The following is a 24,636-nucleotide window of genomic DNA, read 5'->3' on the forward strand; positions in this document are numbered from 1 at the left end:
GCGGCGGGGCGAAGGCAGGGGAAGGGCGGGCGGGGCCGGGGGCTGAACCCGGAAGTGGCTCGGCGCCGGAGCGAGCGCGCCCGGAGTGGAGCTTGGCGGCCGGGAGCCAGCGGGGAGCCCTGCGTTCCCGGGTAAATGGACGCGCTGGGCGTCCGCGCAGGGAGCGGGTGGGCGGGCGGCGGGGGGTCGCCCTCGGTGGCGCGGTCTCGGCCCGGCGGGGGCCCGGGGAGGCTCTGCTCTGGCGGTCGTTCCCCGGGTGACCCCGATCTCCTCTCCGTGCCGCTCCCGGGGCAGTCCCGCCGGGCGCCTCCGGCCTTTGGACGCTCGCCGGCCGGGATGAGGTGCGGCTCACCGCCCGGGGGAAGCGTGGTTATGTTGGGCGAGGGGCGGGGGGTGGAGAACGTGGGTTCCGCGGCCGCGACGGCCTGAGTGTCAGCGCCCCAGCGCCCTTGCATCGCGAAGGTGGCCGCCTCAACCTGTCCCCCGGGGGACTCGGGGGAACCTCCCCTTCTGCCCCCTTTCCCGCTACGCTGTTCGGGAATAGGGCCTGCAAGGTGTGCCCTTCCTCCTTCAAAATTATTCTTTTGTTGGCTGTCTTTTTCTAACCCGGCCCTCCTCGTTCTCCGCCCTAAAATCTCAGCCACGAATGAGTGGAAGCGGTGACTTTGTCATTATTTACTTCTCGTTTAGGAAGGATTTTGTACCGCGAGTGATTTAGGATCGCTGGGCCGTGGAGTTGTTTTACGTGGTTCTTACTCTGTTCTTCACAGACCATGCAACCCTCGGGCACGCCCCTCCAGAAGCTGTGATCCCAGACAATCTTGTTTTCCTTCATAAATCCCTCAAGACACTTATGAAGTTTCTTGTTCTGAAACCGTTGTACTGCAATGAAGAAGAGGAGAAAGGTTACTTCACATCTTGACGAGAAGATCCATCTAGGCTACCATAAAGATTCCCCGGAAGGAAATGTTGTAGAGGAGTGTGACCAAGTAACCTACACTCATTCCACAGAAAGACCAGCTCCTGAAGCCCTGCGCTGTTATCAGGAACTTCCTCCCTCCCCGGATCAGAGAAAACTTCTGAGTTCTTTGCAGTACAATAAGAACTTGCTGAAGTATTTGAATGATGACAGGCAGAAGCAACCGTCATTCTGTGACTTACTTATCATAGTAGAAGGAAAAGAATTTAGTGCCCATAAAGTTGTCGTTGCTGTTGGCAGTAGTTATTTCCATGCGTGTTTGAGCAAAAATCCGAGCACGGATGTTGTCACCCTGGATCACGTAACACACTCCGTTTTTCAGCATTTGCTTGAATTTCTTTACACATCAGAATTTTTTGTGTACAAATATGAAATCCCTCTTGTTTTAGAGGCTGCAAAATTTCTGGATATTATAGATGCAGTTAAGCTGCTAAATAACGAAAATGTTGCCACTTTTCAGTCTGAGCTAACTGAAAAGTCATCACCAGAAGAAACACTAAATGAATTAACTGGAAGACTATCAAGTAATCATCAGTGTAAATTCTGTAGTAGACATTTTTGTTATAAGAAGTCTTTAGAGAATCATTTGTCGAAAACCCATAGGTCTCTTTTATTAGGGAAAAAACATGGGTTAAAAATGCTGGAGAGAAGTTTTTCCACAAGAAGATCAAAACGGAATCGAAAGTGCCCTGTTAAGTTTGACGACACCAGTGATGATGAGCAAGAGAGTGGTGATGGGTCAGACAATTTGAATCAAGACAGTTTTGATAAGGAAAAGTCAGATAGAAATGATTCTGAGGATCCCGGAAGTGAATATAATGCTGAAGAAGATGAGCTAGAGGAGGAAATGTCAGATGAATATTCTGACATTGAAGAACAGAGTGAAAAAGATCAGAATGATGCAGAAGAGGAGCCAGAGGCCGGTGATTCTGTTGGAAGCATTCATGAGGGGTTAACCCCTGTAATCATTCAGAACAGTAACAAAAAAATACTGCAGTGCCCCAAATGTGATAAGACATTTGACCGCATAGGTAAGAAAAAAAAGCTTGTTTCTTGTCTCTAATAAGGAAAAAAAGCATGTTTCTTGTCTCTAATAATTTACTTTTTATGGATATTTTAAAGGTGATAATTAAAAACTAAGCTTTGAAAATAACTTTTGAAAAGTATAGAGGGTATTTGATTTTTGATCTGTGTTTTATCCTGTTATGATAAATTTGTTGTGACTCAGGAATTAAGTATTTACATTAGCTTTTATTTTCTCTTCCTCATGCCCTGGCAATAGATCATTAGTTCCTGTGTTTAGTATGAAAAATTCCAGAGTGTCATTAATTATGAATGTAGCATTTTGATTTATGTGCTAATTTAATTTCATTTAAGTGCTATTTTTGAGTCATCATAGAAAATTGAAATAGGTCATATTGTATGTAATTTAATGATTCCTATACGGTTTCCCCTTGAGCGTGGTAATATGTGAGTTATAAATATAGTCACTTTTCCAGTATCCAGTACTGTTTAGAACTGGGATGTTTCAGATTAAGAATAGTTAAGGATAAAACTAAATTACTAAATGTAAGAAATGCCTTCATTCTGTAGGCAGAGACTTTAGGAAGTATCCTAATAGTATTCTTGGGTTATTATAATAATAAATCAATTTTTTCTTTATTAGAAAAGCATATGTATGAAAAGCATATGAAAAGTGATATGAAAGTGAAAAGCATATGAAAGTGAAAGTGTTAGTTGCTCAGTTGTGTCTAACTCTTTGTGACTACGTGGAGTGTAGCCCACTAGGCTCCTCTGTCCATGGAATTCTCCAAGGAGGAAGACTGGAGTGGGTTCCCATTCCCTTCTCTGGGGATCTTCCTAACCCAGGGGTCGAACCTGGGTCTCCTGCATTGCAGGCAGTCACTGAATATTTAATTTCAAGAGAGCTTACTTGCTAGTAAAATAATTTTTGGAGGCGTCTTATATGGACTTTATAATGTGAACTTTAAAACTGCAGCAGTTCACCTATTTACATATAAGTGATAGTTATGAAATTGGGGAATATATTTTACCACATAGAATGATAAAAGAAACAGGTAAGTATTATTTGACCTTGTAAAATTACTTATACATTTAATATATCCCCATGTGTCCCTAGTGGGTCAGATGGTAAAGAGCCTGCCTGCAGTGCTGGAGACCCAGGTTCAATACTTGGGTCAAGAAGATCTGCTGGAGAAGGAAAGGCAGCCCACTCCAGCATTCTTGCCTGGAAAATCCCATGGACAGAGGAGCCTGGCAGGCTTCAGTCCACGGGGTCACAGAGTCAGACATGACTGAGCAACCTCACTTCACTCATTTATGTTATTGACTTAGGAGGAAATTGGTTAAATAAGGTATTGGTAATCATTTGCTCTCAAAACTCAACAGTGTAAACTATGACATAGCAGTAGGTACCTTTTTTTTTCTTTTTTATGCCTTTGAATATTTTTCTCTAAATTAGAATGCTCTTGACAATCCAACTGAATAATTATTCATTTCTATTTTTACTGTGTTTAAACTTCTGTACAAATGAATAGAGTAACTTTTTTTGAGCAACTGGTCAGTTGGAAGAGTGTGTGGATACAAGTAGCTTGTTAAACTAAGGCTGGTAAATGTTCTTGTAGAGCTGTGAACATGTATTGTGAGCATTACAGGGAACAGAAGAACATTCTTGAATTGAGGTAGCTGACAACATTTCATCTTTCCAGTTGATTCTGCTTTTTTAGACTTTGTATTCTTATCACATGCTTCCTGTATCATACCTTGTTCTCAGTCGTGCCCAGTTGCTCAGTCGTGTCCGGCTCCTTGCCACTCCATGAACTATAGCCCGCCAGGCTCCTCTGTTCATGGGATTGTTCCTGGCAAGGATACTGGAATAGGTTGCCATTTCCTTAATTTGGCCTAATTTGATTTGAGATGTGTGAGAGCAGGGTCAGTCTGCCAGTGGCATTGTGGGCCCAGCAGATAGATATGAGGCTCTTGTATCCAACACTGGGCCTGTGGGATGCATTGTGAGCAAGGGGTTCTGTGTTCAGGTAACACAAGGAAGACAATACTCAATCTCTGTTAACACTCTCAAATTCTCTAGCAAAGAAACCTGCTAATTTTACTTAACCTGTCATTTTCTTAGATAACTTTATCACGGGACATTTGGAAACCCCTGAGAAACTAGAGTTCTGTGCACACTATTTGGGAAAAGACTGCCTAAGTTAAGGTCTTGATGTACTAAGAAGGCATTTTTCAGCTTTTTGAATAAAGGTTAGTTCAGATAATCAGATAAATGTGGGAATCAATAGATCACATTGTCAGCTTATGTCCAGCCTCCTTTCTGAATGTGTTTTTTATTATCCCCCTCTTATTGAACCCCTCTTTTGCTTAATCTCATTGGGGCTGCTGACTTCTCCCCTGTTCAGAGAAAGAGAGAAGAGATTGAAATTATGATTTTATCGCACCGGTTACGAAGCATTAATGTAAGCTGTGATGATGTCAGACTGCCTGCATTTTTGATTCCAGGTCTTATGTGAGTTACTTCGCCTGTGTGTACTTTTTTCTCCTCACAGATAGAATGGATGATAGCTAATAGTACCTTCTCATGGGGGTTACTGTGAGGATTAAATAGGATAATCTGTGAAATTTGTGTGACTATAGTATGAAATTACAATACTGTGTAAAATTTAGGTGTGCAGTGAATGCTAGCAGCTCTTATTCATCATTAATACAGTTTCTGAGTGTCTGTACTATGCCAGACATTAAACAACTATGAAGTGATATGTTCTTTGTTGTCAGGAATCTTACAGATTAATGAATACATGCAAAAACAATTATATTATAATAAAGATAATCTTATCAGGGCAGGGACAGAGGCTTAGAGGAATCGGGAAAGATTTCATGGAGCAGGTAGCATTTGAGCCATTTCCTTCTCCAATGCATGAAAGTGAAAAGTGAAAGTGAAGTCACTCAGTCGTGTCCGACTCTTAGTGACCCTGTGGACTGCAGCCTACCAGGCTCCTCCGTCCATGGGATTTTCCAGGCAGGGGTACTGGAGTGGGGTGCCATTGCCTTCTCCGTCAGGGTGGGCAAGTAGGCGTAATGAGAGATGAGGATTGGCAAGTGAACAGAGGTCATGTGTTGAATGGTTTGTATGCAGTGCAGAGGAGTTTTTATCTAGTAAGTGACAAAAAGTTGAGAAAACAGAGGAAATGACCGCCACAGGAGTTTTAGAAAGGTCAGCTGGCTTCAGGGAAGAGAAGGAAGTTGGAAAGAGCAGAGGGTTATTGCAGGCTTGAACTAGGAAGATGAGCGGCGTTGGGAACGGGATGCAGGACAGGCTGGATCAAAGCTGCAGGCTTCAGTGGACTGGTGATGGGTAGAATAAAAGAACAGGCAGATGGAGGAGACCTGTGATTCTTCAGTGTCCTCCTGTATCATCTCTATCAGAAGTCCTCTTTATTCTTGAAACACTTCCAGGGCTACTTTCCAATAAGCCTCGTATCACCCACATTTCTTTAGGAGGTTTTTAAAATGTCCACCTAGGATTTTGATTGTTATTTCCCTGCCTCATCAGATTGTGAGCTGGAAGGTGTTGTCTGTTACTTTTGGTTAGTATCCTTCATGATACCCCAGGTCATTTCATATGAAATAATAAGTTTTCAGTAAGCTCCTGTTTAATTGAACTAAGGTGAAAGATTGACATCTGACTTGTAAGAAGTCTTTAACTTGCTGTTTCAGAGTGGGTTTATGAGAGGTAACTAATAAGCTCTGGAACCATATGTAGTTTACTAATTTGATTCTCTCACTTTGGATCTCTTATCTTTTTTGATGTGTTTCATAGATGCTCAGAGTCAGACTCCTGATCCAGTTGTGTTTTTCCTGAGGCTCCAGCTGTCCTCCTGTCTGCTCATTCACATGCCGATAACAGTCCTTTGACCTTTCCCCCTTAAACGGAAAGCCTCGGGGTGAGAAGGCAAAAATCATATAGGGAAAAGATGACAGATGGGAGTGAGAGAAAAAAAGTTTGAATGATTTGTCTTTTCTGTCCTTCCTACTGGGAACTAAAGTATTTCCTTAGATTAAATTTGATCTCTTCTAGAAGCAGAAAATATTTTGTAGCTTTAAAAAAAATGTGATTTGTTTAGACTATCCTGACAGATTCTGGTTGGTTCTGAATAGGGAAGAGTTTTGACTTATGGCATAATTCTCTACTTTAAAGTTAAATATTTTAGTGAAGTGTTTTTCACGCCATGCCAAATGAATAAATTTCAGGTATAATTTAAGATTTGGTGTATGAGATATATAATGAGCTAATTTGGTGATGTTTCTCTTTGAAAAAGCTCCACATGAAATCTGATGATAATTTTGCATGACCCATTTGGAATGAAACCCAAGGTCAAGTTTTGTTACGTGTAAATATGTGTATTCTGTGTCTCCTAATTTGGGACATAATTCATATTGGGATTCAATCAGAAAAATGCTGTGGATGAAATTTCTTAATATTATGTATTTTCTATAGGTGATCAAGAATGGTTGGGCATAATTTAATATTCTGTGAAGGAACACCGAGGGTTTTTTTGGTGGAAACTTTATTTGATAATCTTGAAATAAACACTTGATTTATACATTATTATTGAATCCCCCCCCCACCCGATAAGAAAAGAGATTTGTTGTCTGTGTTTATGTGAGGAGAACCCCCACCCTCAACAACCCTACCAGTTGATTTAAACCTGGGATTTCTTTGTATATTTACCTGACTTTGTGGTTTAGTGTTCCCTCAGCAGCTGTGTATCTTATTGTTTAGAAATTCAAAGCCATGCAGATAACATATCCTGCAGTGCCTCTGTGCATAAATTTGAGTTGACATAGCAGAAATGTGTTTTTTATTTTAGAGACACTGATTGTTACAGTGAATTATTCAAATTTATGTATTTTCATAGGTGTCTTTGGACTTTATTGAATTTATTTTAAAACAGTTTTCTTTTTGGGGGGTTAAATCCTCTTAAGTCTTCTGGTCTGTAGGCAAATGAAAGTTTAACAATCAGAAGTAGTTTTGATCTTTAACTGCCACTTATGGCTTTATTATTCAACTACATATAACTTAATTTGCAAGCAAGACTTTCTTGACTCTAAATAAAGGGGAAATTCTACTAATTGTTAATTTAACATCTTCCCAACACAGGTATTTTCATAGAAACTAAAAGGTATGGGGAAGATTTTTCTTGTAATTTAAGATTTTTATTAAGTTGCTCTTCCCAGTCACTTGGGTAAAAATCAGGAGACTTGAGTAGTAGGAGGTTAAGTTAGCTTTCAGTTCTGAGACTGTTCTAAGTATGCAGTCAATCAATCCCCCGGCAAGAATAGCCCCATTCCAAAAATCACTTGTAACTTAGTCATTTAAAAATCATACTGTATACTCTTGATTCATTATTTACATAATTTAAAAAGCAAGCTTATGAAAAATGTGAAACGTGAAAACTTTTACAATCACAGAAAACTTTTTTGTTTTAATTCCATAAAATGACCCCTATCTTTGCCAAATTAAAATTGTGGGTTATTAGTACATATTGACTCTTGAGAGTCCCTTGCACTGCAAGGAGATCCAACCAGTCCATCCTAAAGGATATCAGTCCTGGGTGTTCATTGGAAGGAGTGATGCTGAAGCTGAAACTCCAGTACTTTGGCCACCTCATGTGAAGAGTTGACTCATTGGAAAAGACCCTGATGCTGGGAGGGATTGGGGGCAGGAGGAGAAGGGGACGACAGAGGATGAGGTGGCTGGATGGCATCACTGACTCGATGGTCATGAGTTTGAGTAAACTCTGGGAGTTCGTGATGGACAGGGAGGCCTGGCATGCTTCGATTCATGGGATCGCAGAGTTGGACACGACTGAGCAACTGAACTGAACTGAACTGAGTACATATTGATAATGTTTGGATTCTGTACCTTTTCTGATATCCCATAAATGTGTAAAAAGTATTTTGGAATCCAGTACAAGCATGCTATATTTTTTTAATTAATTAATTTGAGTGTAATTCAAGCATGCCATATTATAATAGAGAAAGATTAAAATCAACTCAGAAAACACTTCCCCCAAGAAATTATGTTATAGCAGTATTATTCTGGTAATATCCTGCAAAAAATAATAAAAATACATGCTTTTCCAACTTTTTTTGGATAGTTCAAGGTAATACATAATTATGCTATATGCATATTAATATGTATGTGTATGTTCAGTTGGTCAGTTGGGTCCAATTCTTTGTGACCCCATGGTCACAAAGGCTCCTCTGTTCGTGGAATTCTCCAGGCAAGAATACTGGAATGGGTAGCTGTTCTCTTCTCCAGGACCTCTTCCTGACCCGGGGATGGAACCACAGTCTCATGTGTTGTAAGCAGATTCTTTACTGTCTGAACCACCAGAGAAGCAAAAGATGCATAGATGGTCATACAGTCTGTGCCTAACTACCTTGTGGATTTTTATCATATTTTGGTTGTTCTTTGCTTATAATGTTATCCTTCCCTCCTTAATTAAGGGAAATGCCTTGGTTCCCTTTCTTCAGTATTGTTATGTAAGTGCAGTGCAATTAATTTTTAGATAATACATTTTGTGTTTATTAAATTTAATCATATTTAAGTTTAAGTCCCATTTGTTAATTTTTGCTTTTATTCTCATTACACCAGGAGATGGGTCAAAAAGGATCTTGCTGCGATTTATGTCAAAGAGTGTTGTTCTGCCTCTGTTTTCCTCAAAGAATTTTACAGTGTCTGGCCTTGCATTAGGTCTTTAATCCATTTTAAGTTTATTTTTGTGTATGCTGTTAAGAGGTGTTCTAATTTCTCTCTGTTACATGTCCAGTTTTCCCAGCACCACTTACTGAAGAGGCTGCCTTTTCTACATTGTATATTCTTGCCAACTTTGTCAAAGATTAGGGGACCATAGGTGCTTGGCTTTGTTGCTGGACTTCCTATCATGTTCCACTCATCTATATTTCTGTTTTTGTGCCAGTATCATACTGTTTTGATTACTGTAGCTTTGTAATGTAGTCTGAAGTCAGGGCACCTGATTGCTCCAGCTCTGGTTTTCTTTCTCAAGATTGCTTTGGCTATTTGAGGTCTTTTGTGTTTCTATACTAAGTAAAAATTTTTAATCTAGTTCTGTGAAAAATGCCATTGATAGTTTGATAGAGATTGTGTTGAATCTATAGATTGCTTTGGGTAGTATAGTCATTTTTACAATATTGATTCTTCTAATCCAAGAACACAGTATGTCTAAATGTCCATCAACAGATGAATAGATAAGGAAGATGTGGTATATATGTACAGTGGAATATTACTCAGCCATAAACAGGAGTGAAATTGAGTCATTTGGAGTGATGTGGATGGACCTAGAGTCTGTCATACAGAGTGAAGTAAGTCAGAAAAAATAACGTATATTAACGCACATGTGTGGGATCTAGGAAAATGGTACAGATGAACCTATTTTCAGGGCAGGAAGAGAGGCAGATGTAGAGAACAGACTTGTGGACCCCGGGGTGGGTGGGAAGAGGAGGGTGGACTGGGAGGTAAGATTGACATGTATACACTAGCATGTGTGAAACAGGTGGCCAGGGGAAACCTGCTGCAGTGCGCAGGCAGCTCAGCATGGTGCTCTGTGATGCCCTGGAGGGTGGGGCGGGGGGAGAGAGGCCCAGGAGGGAGGGGACAGCTGTCTGCATGCAGCTGGTTCACACTGTTGTACAGCAGAGACTAGCCCAGCCGTGTAAAGCGGTTGTGCTCCAAGAGTCATGTTAGATACATGTGATAAGTTGGTGCACGTAGACAGATAATTACGATTATCTTTTCTCCTCAGTGGCCTTAGAATATTTTGTGTTTTATCTAATCCCCATAATACATATAGGACTTGGCATTTTTTTAAAGTGTATGAGGGAAATTATACATTCCTATTAGCTTTCTCCTGAAGAAAAATTTTTGTATATATATTTTTTCAGGACAAAGCAAAGCTAAGCTTATCATAGAAAATTACTCTTCATATTGATAGTGTTTTTTTTTTCTTACTGTTGCATTTCACTCAGAAGTATCCTTACTTAAAATTTCTATTTTATGCTACTAGATGTGCATATTCACAACTTTGATTATAGCGTAATAATAATAGTGTTAATTGATACCTTATAATGGGTTAGAAAACAGTAGTGTCTTATGTGTATTAATTGACTTATTATTATGATAATACTCAGAAGTAAATACTCAGAAGTAAATAATTTTCATTATTCCAGTATTATCTTTTTCAAATAAGAAAGATTTGAGAAAAGTTACTTGTCCAAGGTCAGATAGCCTGAAATTTAAAGTGTCGTAATTCATGTCCAGGTGCCTGGATCCAAGGTCTCTGCCCCTATCATTGATATTGGTCTGGCTCTATAATGTGGAATTGTATATCCTAAATAATGATGCAAAAGGCTTTTAGTATAAGATGGCTCAATGGTAAAGAATCTGCCTGCCAGTGCACGAGAAACAAGAGATGTGGGTTCAATCCCTGGATCCAGAAAATTCCCTGGAGAAGAAAATGGCAACCCAGTCCAGTATTTTTGCCTGGAGAATGCCATGGACAGAGGAGCCTGGCCAGCTGCAGTCCATGGGGTCGCAAAAAGTCAGACACAGCTTAGCAAGTAAACATACCACCACTACCATAAGTAGGAATATAAATAAAAATTAAGCCAAAATGTATCCTTTATTTCATTTTTTAATTGTTACTTTTCTCTTTGGACAAGCTGTGTTAAATTTCTTTTTTTCAATTTTTTATTATTAAACTATATTTGATTTACAATATTGTGTTAGTTTTAGGTGTACAACAAAGTTACTCAGTTTTATATGTATATAAATTCTTTTCCATGATAGGTTTGTTAGGTATATGAGTCTGTTTCTGTTTGTAAATAACTTTATTTGTATTATTTTTAGATTCACCTGTCATATGATAGGTGACTTTGTCATATTTGACTTTCTTTGACTTACTTAGTATGATAATCTTAGGGTCCATCCATGTTGATACAAATGGCAGTATTTCATCATTTTTTTATGGGTGGGTAATAGTTCATTATGTGTGTGTGTGTGTGTGTGTGTGTGTGTGTATACATGTGTACATACATACATCTTTTTAATCCATTCATCTGTTAATGGACATTTAGGTTATTAGGTCCTATAATTTAGGACATTATATTCAGAATATAATACAGATCTCACATTAATATGCCTCCAGGTGTCTGCATTATACTCATGCATTTTGTCATTTCCTTACTTCTTTTTATTCCCTAACTCTGTTGGCCTCAGTAACTTCGTTTTAAGCATGCAGTCAAGTCCAGGTGACGTTTTTGTGTCCTAATGTCTAACAAGTTGGAGAAGTCTTGTATGAATGGGCTGTGGCAAAGGGTAAATTTTGTTGAGCGATGCCAGATCTGTAGCGCACTTTCCAGATCACCTTCTGTGGGGAGAGAGATGAAAACATGTGAGCTGCATAACATACTATGTTGCCTTTTGTGATATTTTTAAAAGGTCTGCTAACCTGTAAGTTCCTTTCAATTTGTGTCTATTAAATGTACTGTTTATCATGAGATTTTATTCCACTGTCTAATTTCAGTCACTGTGTAATAAATGTACTGAATTTAATTTTAATTTCTGTCTCTTCATAGGGAAATATGAGAGCCACACACGTGTTCACACAGGTGAGAAGCCCTTTGAGTGTGATATTTGTCACCAGCGCTATTCGACAAAGTCTAACCTAACTGTTCACAGAAAGAAGCACAGTAATGAAACAGAATTTCATAAGAAGGAGCACAAGTGCCCTTATTGTAATAAACTTCATGCAAGCAAGAAGACTTTAGCCAAGCATGTTAAGAGGCAAGTATGATCTTGCTTCCATAGTAGACTTTAATGTGCCTTCTAATTTAAATATGTCGTGAGCTAAACACATCTATGGAGTGCTTGTCTCCAGTCCTTTCATTGCTTAAAATTTTCTAGATGACAAATTTTTTAAGAAAAGAACAGCAAATATTAGTTCATACTTGTGAGATTAAGTTTTTTGAGGTTGAAACAAAAATAACAATCTATACTCTAGAAGTTAAAGAAACAGCATTTTTATTATTCTTAGTTTTGTGTCTTGGGTTTTGACAAGTATATTTTCAACATATATGATTATACAACTCCAGAAAACTTATTCCTCATGCTCAGCTTTGTCTTTAGTATATAAAAATTTGTGAGAGAATATTTATATTTAACTGAGAAATTAACTTTACTGAACTATGGACTAAAGTCAAATGAGTTGCCTTAAAGATTCTCTGTGAATAGATAGGTTCCTGAATATATTTAAAATGATTACATTTTACTTTGACTATTTCTGCATAAACTTAGGCACATACATTCATATATTAAAATGATAGCGATTCTTAAAATACTCAAATGTGCCTGTCTCTAATAAAGGAATCACTGCTTGATTCTTATAATCACTGTTAACATGTCAAATAGAGTACTGACTTAACTAATATCATCTTTTCCTAACAGTCTTTTAATTTTTTTCTTGTAGATTTCATCCTGAAAATGCACAGGAATTTATTTCCATTAAGAAGACTAAGAGTGAAAGTTGGAAATGTGATGTAAGAGATTTTAATTTGTAGTAGAAAATCCCAAATTAAATGTAGTGTGAACTTTTGTGAAAGTAATTCAATTTTAAAGTAATATAAACTTAGCTTATATCACTTTTAGAATCTTTTATACAGTGTTATCCTAATATTTTTACAAATTAAGCCTGGTATGAGTTACTTTTTGGATGATGGACCTGGAAAATAGAAATCCTAGATTTTATTTTTATTGTAACCACTATAACATGTTTCTATAGTTGTCTATATAAACTGTGACATTACTGTTGCATACAATATAAAATGTTAGAATTTTCTCTCCACTTCTGATTATCAGTTGCTATATGTCAAACCACCTGAAAACTTAGTGGCCTTAAATTACTGTTTCATTTTCATCTCATCATTTTGTGGCTCAGTAATAGCAGTGGGGCAGGATTCGCTAGGTGATTCTTCTGTTCCACGTGGTTCCAGCTGAAGTCATTTTCAGCTGATAGGTGGTCTGTCTGGTCTGGTCTGGTCTGGTCTGGTCTGGTCTGGTCTGGAGCTGCTCCCAAAGTGCCTCATTCGCCAGGCCGGAAGCTGGTGTTGGTCTGTGGCTGGGAGCTTTGCCCGGCTGCCAGCTGGGGCCGCTTCCTGGGGCTGCTTGAGCTTCCTTCCAGCATGGCAGCTGGGCTCCAGGAGGGAAAGGGTGTTCTAGGAAGCTGAGGTGAACAGTATCAGGCTTTTTACGGCCTCACTTTGGAAGTCTCAGAGCACCACTTCTAGCATGTTCTGTTGGTCACACAAGCCACTCCAGCCAGGGAAAATTTAAGGAGAGTGGAATCAGTCTCCATTTTACAGTGATAGGAGAAGCAATGAATTTGTAGGTGTTTTTTATTCTTCCATACCCTCTAAAGTAGTTTTTCATTAAATAGGTAAATACTGTTTAAATGAGTCACCAGCCATCATTTTGTCTTCTTTAGTCCGAGGCTTCAGTTTATCTGTATGACAGCATTCTCACCATTTCTCTGATCTCAGCTTCTAGGAATTGAAGTTAATTATTTGGATCTTATTATAAGATGGTTTTCTTACCTTACTGAGTTTTATCATTCTCACGTGTAAAATGATAATAATTGTATCCACCTCCTAGGTTTGTTGTGAGAACCACTTAGCTTTGTGCCTGGTATGTAGTACATGCTCTGTTCCACTTGCTGTTTAGTACATGCCATGTTCCACCTGGTGATAGTACATGTGTTGTTACTACAGCAGCCTGTCCCCCCACCCTGCTTTCTAGATTTGATGTCTACCAGATTTTTTAAACAGTTGTGTCTACTTTTTCTGACCACTTTAAGAGATAAACTTTTAAGTAATTTTTCTGAGGTTTTTAAATTCCAATTCCTAATCAAATAAATGGCTAGTATGACATATAATTAATTCTCAAATATACAGGTAATGAATTTAGAAATGTTGACCAGGATTCAGATTACTGTACGATCTGAGGAATTAGCCTATTAGAAACGTAAGATGTTGAAATCCACCTGCCTTTAGTGCTCATTTAAAATAACTTCTTACTGTGATTCCTCTGGGGCCGCCCTGGTGGCCCAGTCGGTAAAGAATCGGCCTGCAGTGTGGAGACCTGGGTGCATTCAAACCCTGGGCTGGGAAGATCCCCTGGAGGAGGGTATGGCAACCCACTCTGTGTTCTTGCCTGGAGAATCCTCATGGACAGAGGAGCCTGGCAGGTCGCAGTCCGTGGGGTTGCAAAGTGTTGTGACAGGACTGAGCGACTGAGCACAGCACACATAATTCCTCAAGGCATTCTTTTTTTTCTGTACAATCAGTTGATTATACTTTTGGTAAATTTCTTTTGGGAGAAATTTCTAACTACTTGAATTTATATGTTTTTTTCTCATCAAAGCTTTATATTTTTATTTTAGAGTCACATTCCCTCACATTTTATGTGCATTTTCCTTTAGATTTGTAAGAAATCTTTTACTCGAAGACCGCACTTGGAGGAACATATGATTCTCCATTCTCAAGACAAACCTTTTAAGTGCACATATTGTGAAGAACATTTCAAATCACGATTTGCGCGGTTAAAACATCAAGAAAAGTTCCATCTGGGTAAGCAGGTTACTTTTCTAGGAGCATCACAGCCACTGTTGGTGAGCGCGTCGTGCTGGGGAGACTGCTGCTGGGGGCCACTTAGAAGGGGAGCTCGTGGAGGGGGCGGGGTTCTTGGAGATGAGTAAACACTGGGTTTGTTTTGTTTTTTAGTGGCAGGTGTGTTCGTGGTCAGAACTGCATTTATTCACAGTTGATTGTCGGATAGGTTTGTGAGTGCCTGGGGTATGCATTTTTGTTTGTTTTAGAAAACCCTCATTTTTCAGAGAGTGCAGTAAACTTAGTATACTTGGAATGCAGTGCTGTATTTGCTGAGTTCTCTCCCTCCTGCTTGTGGCCACAGCGGAGACTTGTGTTCCAGATAGGTACATTTATGACAGTTTAATCCCTGTAATGGATTATCATCATTTAAGTAGCCTTTTCCCTGTCCTATTCACTGTTTTTATTGACAACTTGGATAAAAGATAATATACTCAGGTTTCATCAATATGCAGCATGACATAAAGCTCACAGGGGGAGTGGTAGCAGAAAATAAAAATGTAAAAAAAAAAAATCTGTCAAAAAGTTAAAACAAATTAAGTTAAAATTAATTATGAATAAATACAAAGTTGTCCATACAGGAATGATCTGACTCCCAGTCATTGGGAGTTGCAGAGCTGTAAAATGGTACAGAATCCAGATGCCTCAGTTTTCAGATGGGCTTATTAATAGCAGCAGCTTTTTAGATACTGTCTGAACCAGTAATGTCATATGACTGACAAAAGCAACTGTAGTTTTAAACTACATTAATGAAAATGTATTGTTCAGAATTAGGAAGGTCATCATCTTACTGATTTTAAATTGATCTGGAACATTGCATTCATTTATGGATACCACATTCAGGATGGATATTGACATATATTCCAGAGGTGGGTAATTATGGCAACATAGGGCCTTAAGATCATGTCATCTGAAAAACTTTTGAAGGACCTTGAAATGTTTTATTTGGGAAAGGGAGACAGAACAGCTGTCTTCAGATATTTTCAAGGCTGTCTGTGCACAATGAGGAATACAGTTGCCCCTCAGTATCCGTGGGGGTTGGTTCCAAGACCTCCCCAGACACCCAAATCTGAGGATGCCCAAGTCCCTCATATAAAGTGGGGTAATGTTTGCATATAACATGCAAATCCCCCTGCGTGCTTTAAATCATCTTTTGATTACTTACAATACCTAGTACAATGTAAATGCTATTTAAATAGTTGTAAATACAATGTGGGTTTCCCTAGTAGCTCAGTGGTAAAGAATCTGCCTGCTAGGCAGGATACCCAGGTTCGATCCCTGGGTGAGGAAGATACCTTGGAGAAGGAAATGGCAACCCATGCTGGTATTCTTGCCTGGGGAAATCCCATGGACAGAGGAGCCTGGCAGTCTACAATTCTTGGGGTCATAAAAGAGTCAGACATGACTTAGAGTGTAAACAACAAAATACAATGTAGATGCTATGTAAATGATTGCCAGGGCCTGGCAAATTCAAGTTTTGCTATTTGGAACTTTATGGATTTGTTTTCAAATATTTTCTGTCTGGAGTTGGTTGAAATGGCAGATTCTTCATGGTGCGGTTCAGTGGGCAGGGCACAGTAAGCACACCATACTTTTTCACACATCCTTTGTCTACCTTTTGGTTTGCCCTTCAGCAGAATTCTGTCTTCTCTCCAGTCATTTATTTGGTAAAATCATGGTGACATTTTGAATCCAGTTAATACTACTGTAAGAAATTTGTTCTTAATTTTGTAAGACTAAACAGAAATGTACCACAGTATTTTCAGTCTAGACAATATCATTACATTTTTTTGGTTATAAGGAGCAACAGTATATTTGCAAACCATGAGCTCTTTTAAGCCCTCTGTTTAGTCTTTGAAATTTCTTATTACCTCTTTTCCCCCCGGAATTTGGTAGTTAGCAATTTTTACTTTGTCCTAGTCTCATTTCAAGCTAGGAGTTGGCCATTTCAGTTTATGAACCCATTGGTTTATTCAGCATTTATTCTTCCAGATGCCTGGTGCTATACTCAGCTCTGGAAATCTAGAGATGTACCCTGTCTGCTGGGACTAAATAGTCTAGAAGGAAAGAGAAAACTATAAATAGATAATTGGTTGTGTTATATGTGCACTAGTAGTGGGAGGTATGAATTTATAACACAGGTATTAAATTTAATTTAGTATCTGTTCTTAAACTTTAGATGCACACTATTTCTTCCTTTGTAGGTCCTTTCCCATGTGATATATGTGGTCGCCAGTTTAATGACACTGGAAATTTGAAACGCCATATAGAGTGTACCCATGGTGGGAAGAGAAAATGGACTTGCTTTATCTGTGGAAAATCAGTACGAGAAAGGTGAGGAATTATCTAAAAACCCAGAAAAATTCTAGTACTGTTATGTAGAAATGATCAATGAATATGTTTTACAAGGTTTAAGGTAACATAAGATACTTGCATTATGCTTTAATTTGAAACTTAAAGATAAAAGAAATTACATAAAATGTTACTGAAGGTGATATGAAGTCAGGATTTTCAAATTTAGATGGTGAATTTAACAGAGAGATCATTTTGTCTCTTTCTGAAACCCCACTAAATATACATTAAAGGTTGTTTGTTCATTCATTCATTAATTCGTTTTGAAGACATAAACTACAGAGACAGTGAGACAGGACAGCAACAGGAGCAGCCCAGGTTTGAGAGCTCAAAAGAGGCATCGGTGGGGACTGACCTCGCAGGTCTGAGGAAGACAGGCCCCAGAGCGGTTATGGAGAAATGGAGAGCCTTGTCTCCTTGCAGAGTCCACAGAAGGTGCGGGAGCCGGCAGGCCCGGAGGCCTCTGGAACCAGGGTGAAGGGCAGGCGGAGTAAGGAGCGGCAGAGTCAGAACTGCTCTGCCAGTGAAGTCAGAGCCGTGGGTTCTCCTCTGTCCCCGACCAGGCCTGCTGCTGGGCAGCCACCCTCCCGCAGTGGCAGAGAGCCGCGTGGAGTCGCACAGTCGGACACAGAGCAGTGGGCCCCAGACCCGGCGCAGCATGATGTGCTGCTCAGTGACGTGTGCTCCACGGGCAGTGAAACAAAGACAGGAAGACTGCCTTACACGGTTGTTTCTGGGGGGACGTGCGGGAGAGGAGACCAAGGAGAACGCGTGAAGGTGTTGTAGTGACGGGAGTGTTCTCTGCCTCATCCTGCATATCGCACTCTTCTTAAAACGTGTGCCTGTTACTACTCTTCAGTATGTAGAAGTTCATTATTTTAAAACCATTGAAGTGACACTTTCCTCAAAGAACAAATGGGTACAGCGACAGGAAACTCAGTATGCTATATTTATATGGAAACTTGTATTTACAAGGTTAGTAAAATATAAAGTATATCTTATGCATTATAAATTATTTTTTCCTTTACAGGTCTTTCTGTAGAAATAAAAATCAAACAAACTGAGAAGGAAAACAGCCTTTCCATCGTTTTACCTGTTGGGGTCTAGGAGTGGTTTTCCTGGTGGTGGTGGGCTTGGTGGGGGAGACCCCTACTGCTGGAGCCCTGCCTCCAGTTCACGTTCACCTTCATGCCCACTGGGCGCGGGCCTGAAATAAAACCAGTGCTAGTGACAGGCAGAGGCCCGCCATAGTCAGACATACCGTGCTTTCCTTTCTTTCCCCTCAAGATAACTTTGTCTGCCCGTCCTCAGCCTTTAGTGTATGCGTGTGGGGAATCTCCGAATATTAGAGCTGTAGGAGATGCCACAGTGGTTACACAGTGACCCATCCACGGTCTTTAGGACTGGCAACAATTAATATCCTTTATGTGGTTTCCCTGTATAACATTGCCATCTGGAAATGGCAAGTGTCTGTGAAGTTTTCTTTGGCTTAAAACATTACTTTAATAAGTTGTGAGCACATATTGGAAAGGAATAGTACTGATAAACTGGATTTCTTATATATTACTAAACTCTGTCCACTAAAATTTACATCAGTTTTACTGAATTGTCATAAAATTCAGTAATGACAATTGAGCATTTTTCATTTGTATGTCTTAGAAGTTTACATAAGCTATATATTAAATCTTTGAGCAAACCATTAGCAAAGGAAGCCGAAGCTAAATTATTTGCTTTTTTTAAGAAGAGAGACATAATAAACATGTTTGTATACTGGTGCAACTAATCCAATAAAAAGCAGAAATGTTGTAGGAAAAGGGGAACAGTTGACATGTTAGCTTTAACAACTTTCTAGTAAGCTTTCTAGAAATCTTGTTTCTGTATTAGGTTGGCATTAAGAAATCTGTAGCTTCATATTTATATGTATACTTTTTTTTTTTTTAATACAGAACTACTTTGAAAGAACATTTAAGAATCCATAGTGGAGAAAAGCCTCATCTCTGTAGTATCTGTGGACAAAGTTTTCGTCATGGAAGCTCATACAGGTAGGTCAAGCCATTTTCCCCCTGTATTAAGTAAGATAAAATTCTATTTCCATTTTATACTCTCTTTTATTAACATTGTGTTAGTTTTTTGATGAATTAAGACATGTTTTGATGTTTGTGATGAAGCAAAGCCATGCAGAAAACTTTATAGACTTTTGCCTCTTCTTTATGCCTTTTAATATTGTCTTATTTCTGTAGTATGAAATGTTAATATATTTCCTTATCACTAAGAGTAATGCTTTATTGAGTCATTTTTATTTAAATATTTCATTACTTTTCTTTGAATCAAAATTCGTGAAAACTCTCGAGTTCTAAAGTTGGTGTATTTTTTCAGTCCTAATTATCAGAGAATGTTTTTGTTAAAAAAAAACTCAAGGATTCTCAATTTTAGAAACTTTTCTGAAAATAATTTGTAACTTAAGTGATTATTTTTACAGCTGAATGCTGACTACTTTTGCAATTTATGAAGTTGTTTTTAAATGAATAAATAATAGATGACTACTTATTGTGAAATATGTATACAATTTTAAATCTTATCAGTGTTCTCATGATTTTAGTTTTCACACTATTTATTATTTCCTGTTTTTAAATTTAAACAGAATGCTGATTTTACTGTTTTAGTCATAGCAGAATCAATACCTGTTTTGACAGCTTGAATGGAAAGGCTGTTCATTTCACTAGGATGTATACAGATGGAATATTGTGGGGATAAAAATAGCTCAAGTTAAATGAATCCTACTTGTTATCTGTGATAACCTTTTATAATCTGTTTCTGGGTGATTATAAAATGAGCCACACTTTATTTGGTTGGTGTGAAGGAAAGTAGTGACGTGTGACTGTCAGAAAGCTGATTCCCTATTGGCTTTGCTAAGTTCTCAGTTGTCAGTGCGTAAGTGGTGTCAGTTGTCCAGAATAGGACTGATTCTTAGTGATTTGCTATCATCACACATCCGTCGCTTGTGCGCTTGTTTGTCGACTCTGATTCTGTCCCATTCAGTCCTGCAACACCGGCTGACACCCCTAGACGTCCAGTAGGTTCCCAGAAGCAGGTTAGGAGCCCAACATCAGGAAGGAATATCATCCAGAGGTAGTGGAGTCTGTGCAGATGTTGAAGTGCAGCCCAAAAACAGCTGAGTGGGAGCCCTGGAGTCAGGTGTGACGTGGGAAGGCCCCTAGAAGTCAGAAATGGAGCAAATAATGATGGGTGAGCATGGTTGAGTAGCAGCCCAGCTCTCGTTATTGAAAGTTAATCAAGTTTTTCTCCTTCCTTGTCACCAGTGCCAATGGGCTTCATTTTTTTTTTTTCTTTATAGACTTCACTTACGAGTACATCATGATGATAAAAGATACGAGTGTGATGAATGTGGGAAAACGTTCATTCGTCATGATCACCTTACGAAGCACAAGAAGATACATTCAGGTGAGGCGCATTTTGTAATGATTTTTCCAGAGCACCTGAAAAACCACACCATGTGCTGTCTGTAATTTAAATAACTTGGTATATTTGGTCACCCCTTTGTAAACAATGCTGATTATAAAAACTTTTTTTAAAAAGCATCTTTTTAAGTTTTTTTAAGCATCTTTTTAAAAAGAGACATAATTTTGTGACATGTTTTTTTGGTCTCTGTAATTTTTAATCATTTGGTTACCCTTTATGATCACAAACTGACTTTTAAAATTTGTTTTAATCAGATTCTCAAAATTTGCATTTTGCATATTATGTGGGTATGTGCAGTAATTACCATTGGCACTTTTTTGAGTGAAGAAGTCAAGATTATATTTCTCATTTTAATTGGATTTGAAAGAAGCTAGCAAAACTTAGATCCTTCAAGAGTGTTATTATAATTGGGGTATTGGAAAGTTTATGTATCAGTGAATTTTTGAAACCCTATCTTCGGAAGAGCACCTTAATAGTCCTGATCAATTTCAGATCTTTATTCTGTATTTGTTATTTTTATACTCTGGGGATTTCTTTCATATTTTCCTCTCAGATTGATGTGCAGGAAGTGCTAAGAGAGCCACCTTTATGAGCACAATGATGAGAAAGAGCCATCTCTCTGAGCCCAGTAGAACAGGTGATTATTATTATTATTTTAAACATAATTTAAATGGAAAGTGTACAGCAGATGTAACGTTTTCTTAAATGATCCCAACGAGGCAGGTTGCAGTTGTTATTACCACCTTTAATAGATGCTAAAGGTCTGATGACTTTTTCATTGGAATTATGCATTTCCATTTTCAGGAGGAGAATTCTAAGTTTCTGATTCTAGAAGTCACATGGTTTGATGGCACGCGGGTAATGAGACTGACTTTTAAAGAGCAAGTCTTTGTAACTGAATATAAGAATAGAGGTGACAAATTGGACTCATCTAGAATTTTCCTTTATGTTTGTATTTTGGCTCATTGCAAATGTAAGAAATCCCCACAGATGAAAAATCTTTAAAAGTAAAGTATAAAGATCTGAAAATGTTCAGGTCCTTTTTTATAAAAAATAAGACAGCCTCATCTTGATTTATTGTATGTTCATTTGAGGTGTTTGATATCAAACTTATATATTCCTAAAAAGAAAATCCTGAGTTTGGAAGTCCTTTCATTATCTTACCCTGTTACACTGAAAGTCAAGATTTGGAAGTCTGCAGCAAAAGGCTACTGATTCCTTCTCCAACTGAGGAGGAGGATTCACATTCCTAAAAATAAGTACAGAGTCACTGAAGAAAGATACATTTGATATTAATATAAGGCAAACAGCCCCAATAAAGGGTGGCTTTACCTTTCTGGTATCTATTTTCTACCACGGTGTCTTGCTGCTGGATGATTTGTTTCTGGGGATAAAAAAGATTGGCATGCATATTATAACAAAAATATTTGGGTCTTTTTTTTTTTTTTAATATTTGGGTCTTTAAGGTGAGAAGGCTCATCAGTGTGAAGAATGTGGAAAATGCTTTGGTCGTAGGGATCATCTCACTGTCCATTATAAAAGTGTACACCTTGGAGAGAAGGTGTGGCAAAAGTAAGTGAAAAGGCAAAGTTTCTCATCATCATTACCTTGGATAAAGCTAGATTGGAGAAAAGTTATCTCATAGTTTATTTTATTTAATCAAGGATAGGTTAATCAATGACCTTTCTCCAGCTTATCTAGCTTCTCTGCAGGTGTAAAGGAATTGAATGTAGCATAATTTTTCATACTTGTTTTCAGTTGATTCAAACACTAGGAGATGGTAGACATTGAAGTGAATGACTAATATAAAATTGTGGCATTCTTTGGGGATTTCACTTATATTTGGTTGTAGTAGCTCTTGGAGAGCTAAATATAAATGAACATACTGCCTACATTTTGTACTTAATGTGACAGCAGTTATTGGAAGCTGTTGTCAGAATTTAGATCCCTTTAATGACACTGATAAATGGTACTTTATTGGAACGAGGCATGTACTTTCTTTGAACATCAACTTTTTAATACAATTTAGATATCCAGGCTTGATAACTTGGATTGTGTGAGTATGAGATGTTGCAAGAATTCATGTTCTTGGAGTAGGTATTTGGAGCAAATGGTCTAAGGTGTCAGGAAACTTAGTGTAATGCTGACCTAGATAAGCATGGAACCAGAATATGTCTCTTACACGTTCTGCATGGGCTGCTAGGAGTGGGTCTAGAGTGGAGCCTTATGATCATTTCCACAGTGCATTTTTGTAGTCAACCCCCGCTTACCCATCTCATTGATTTTTTTTTTTTGGTCCCTATGATTTTTCCTTCTCATTTTTAAGTAGAAAATAATAATATAAAAGTTTGATGATTTAAAGCTTAAAGTGGTTTAAAGTTGAAAATCTAAAGATATCTTTTTATAGATTATTTGTTGAATATAACTAGAGGAGGAAGAACCAGAGTTAAGGTTGATGCTTAAGAAGTATTTCCATGTTCATTTGGCGTTCTCTGCTTTAATAATGAGACAGTTATGTATGAAGTTATAACTTATTTTCACTATTAAAACACTCAAATCTTTTTCTTTTCTTAGATATAAAGCAACCTTTCATCAATGTGATGTTTGTAAGAAAATTTTTAAAGGCAAATCAAGTCTGGAAATGCATTTTCGGACACATTCAGGTAAAACCTAATGGATATTTTTATATATATATATATATATATATATATATATATATAGTGTAATTATTCAGAATCAATAAATGGATGTTTATACTTTGTTGTTCTTCGTGAAATTGGGTTTTTAACTGCCAGTAAAATTTTTACTTATTAAAACTGGTGTAATGAATGGCTATTAGTCTGATCATTCTGTTCCATATTATGTAAGCTTCAATACTTTTGAATATTATTTTGTAGAATTTGGGGAACATTTTTTCCATAGGGAATTTATTTAACTTTCAGTTCTCATTTTCTCCTTTCCTGGTTTTTTATGGTTCCTCTATATCTGCATGGCTGTATGAAGACATTTATTTTATTTCCTTATCTTTTAAAAGAATAATTCAGATATGACCTTGCTATTGCTTATCAAATCAACTGTTGTATGGTTTTCCTTTTTACATATTCAGTTGTGATGTATAGGTAGTTGTAGTAGAATGATTCACTTTAGCTGCTTTCTAGGACTTGAAAGTGAAAATGAAAGTTGCTCAGTCATGTCCAACTCCTTGTGACCCCATGAACTATACAGTTCATGGAATTCTCCAGGCTAGAATATTGGAGTGGGTAGCCTATCCCTTCTCCAGCAGATCTTCCTGACCCAGGAATTGAATTGGGGTCTCCTGCATTGCAGGTGGATTCTTTATCAACTGAGCTATCAGGGAAGCCCTTTCTAGGACTTGTCATTTTCTAAATCTTTCCTTTTTTCCTTTGGCAATTCTACCATATTTTGAAACATAGATTGTTGGATTTTTTCCTCTATGTTGTCATAGTTCTTGTTTTACTTCTCATGTAAATTAATCATTTTTAAAGCTTTCTTTCCTTCTTTTTGGGCTTCCCACATAGTCGGTAAAGCATATGCCTGCAATATGGGAGACCTGGGTTCAATTACTGGGTCGGGAAGATTTCCTGGAGAAGGAAATGGCAACCCACTCCAGTATTCTTACCTGGAGAATCCCATGGACAGAGGAGCCTCGTGGGCTACAGTTTATGGGATTGCAAGAGTTAGACCTGACTTAGTTCTATCTTTCTTTTCCTTCTTTTTAAGAAAGAAATCTATTAATACATTTATGGTTGTTTGCTTTATATTTAGGTTGAAATTTGTCAATTTGCTGTTCTGGAAGGGAAAATAATTTATTTCATATTTCTCATATTTAATGAGAATTGGAAATAACTGAATTTGGGCAATTTTAATAGCATAGAGTTACAGTAAAAAATCTACTACTGGGACTTCTCTGGGTCTGGTGGTTAAGTGGTCCCCATGCAAGGGGCCTGGCTTCGATCCCTGGCCAGCAAACCGGGTCCTGCATGCTGCACCTAGGAGCCCTCATGCTGCAGCTAAGACTTGACACGGCC

The 24,636-nt window shown here is 38.2% G+C and overlaps 1 protein-coding gene across 1 annotated transcript in view; it reads left to right on the top strand.

Annotated features, from left to right (window-relative positions):
* The first annotated feature begins 48 nt into the window (after positions 1–48).
* ZBTB41 (zinc finger and BTB domain containing 41) overlaps positions 49–24,636 on the top strand; it is a 33,558-nt gene continuing 8,970 nt past the window's right edge. The window contains exons 1-10 of the mRNA XM_070473844.1: positions 49–131; positions 771–2,010; positions 11,672–11,879; positions 12,562–12,631; positions 14,569–14,716; positions 16,960–17,089; positions 19,054–19,149; positions 20,463–20,569; positions 22,054–22,159; positions 23,162–23,250. Of these exons, the coding sequence (XP_070329945.1) occupies positions 888–2,010; positions 11,672–11,879; positions 12,562–12,631; positions 14,569–14,716; positions 16,960–17,089; positions 19,054–19,149; positions 20,463–20,569; positions 22,054–22,159; positions 23,162–23,250 (2,077 nt within the window). The 5' untranslated portion in view covers positions 49–131; positions 771–887. The remainder of the gene's footprint in view (positions 132–770; positions 2,011–11,671; positions 11,880–12,561; positions 12,632–14,568; positions 14,717–16,959; positions 17,090–19,053; positions 19,150–20,462; positions 20,570–22,053; positions 22,160–23,161; positions 23,251–24,636) is intronic.

Source organism: Odocoileus virginianus, chromosome 11, assembly GCF_023699985.2.
Source record: "Odocoileus virginianus isolate 20LAN1187 ecotype Illinois chromosome 11, Ovbor_1.2, whole genome shotgun sequence".
Taxonomy (NCBI): Eukaryota; Metazoa; Chordata; class Mammalia; order Artiodactyla; family Cervidae; genus Odocoileus; species Odocoileus virginianus.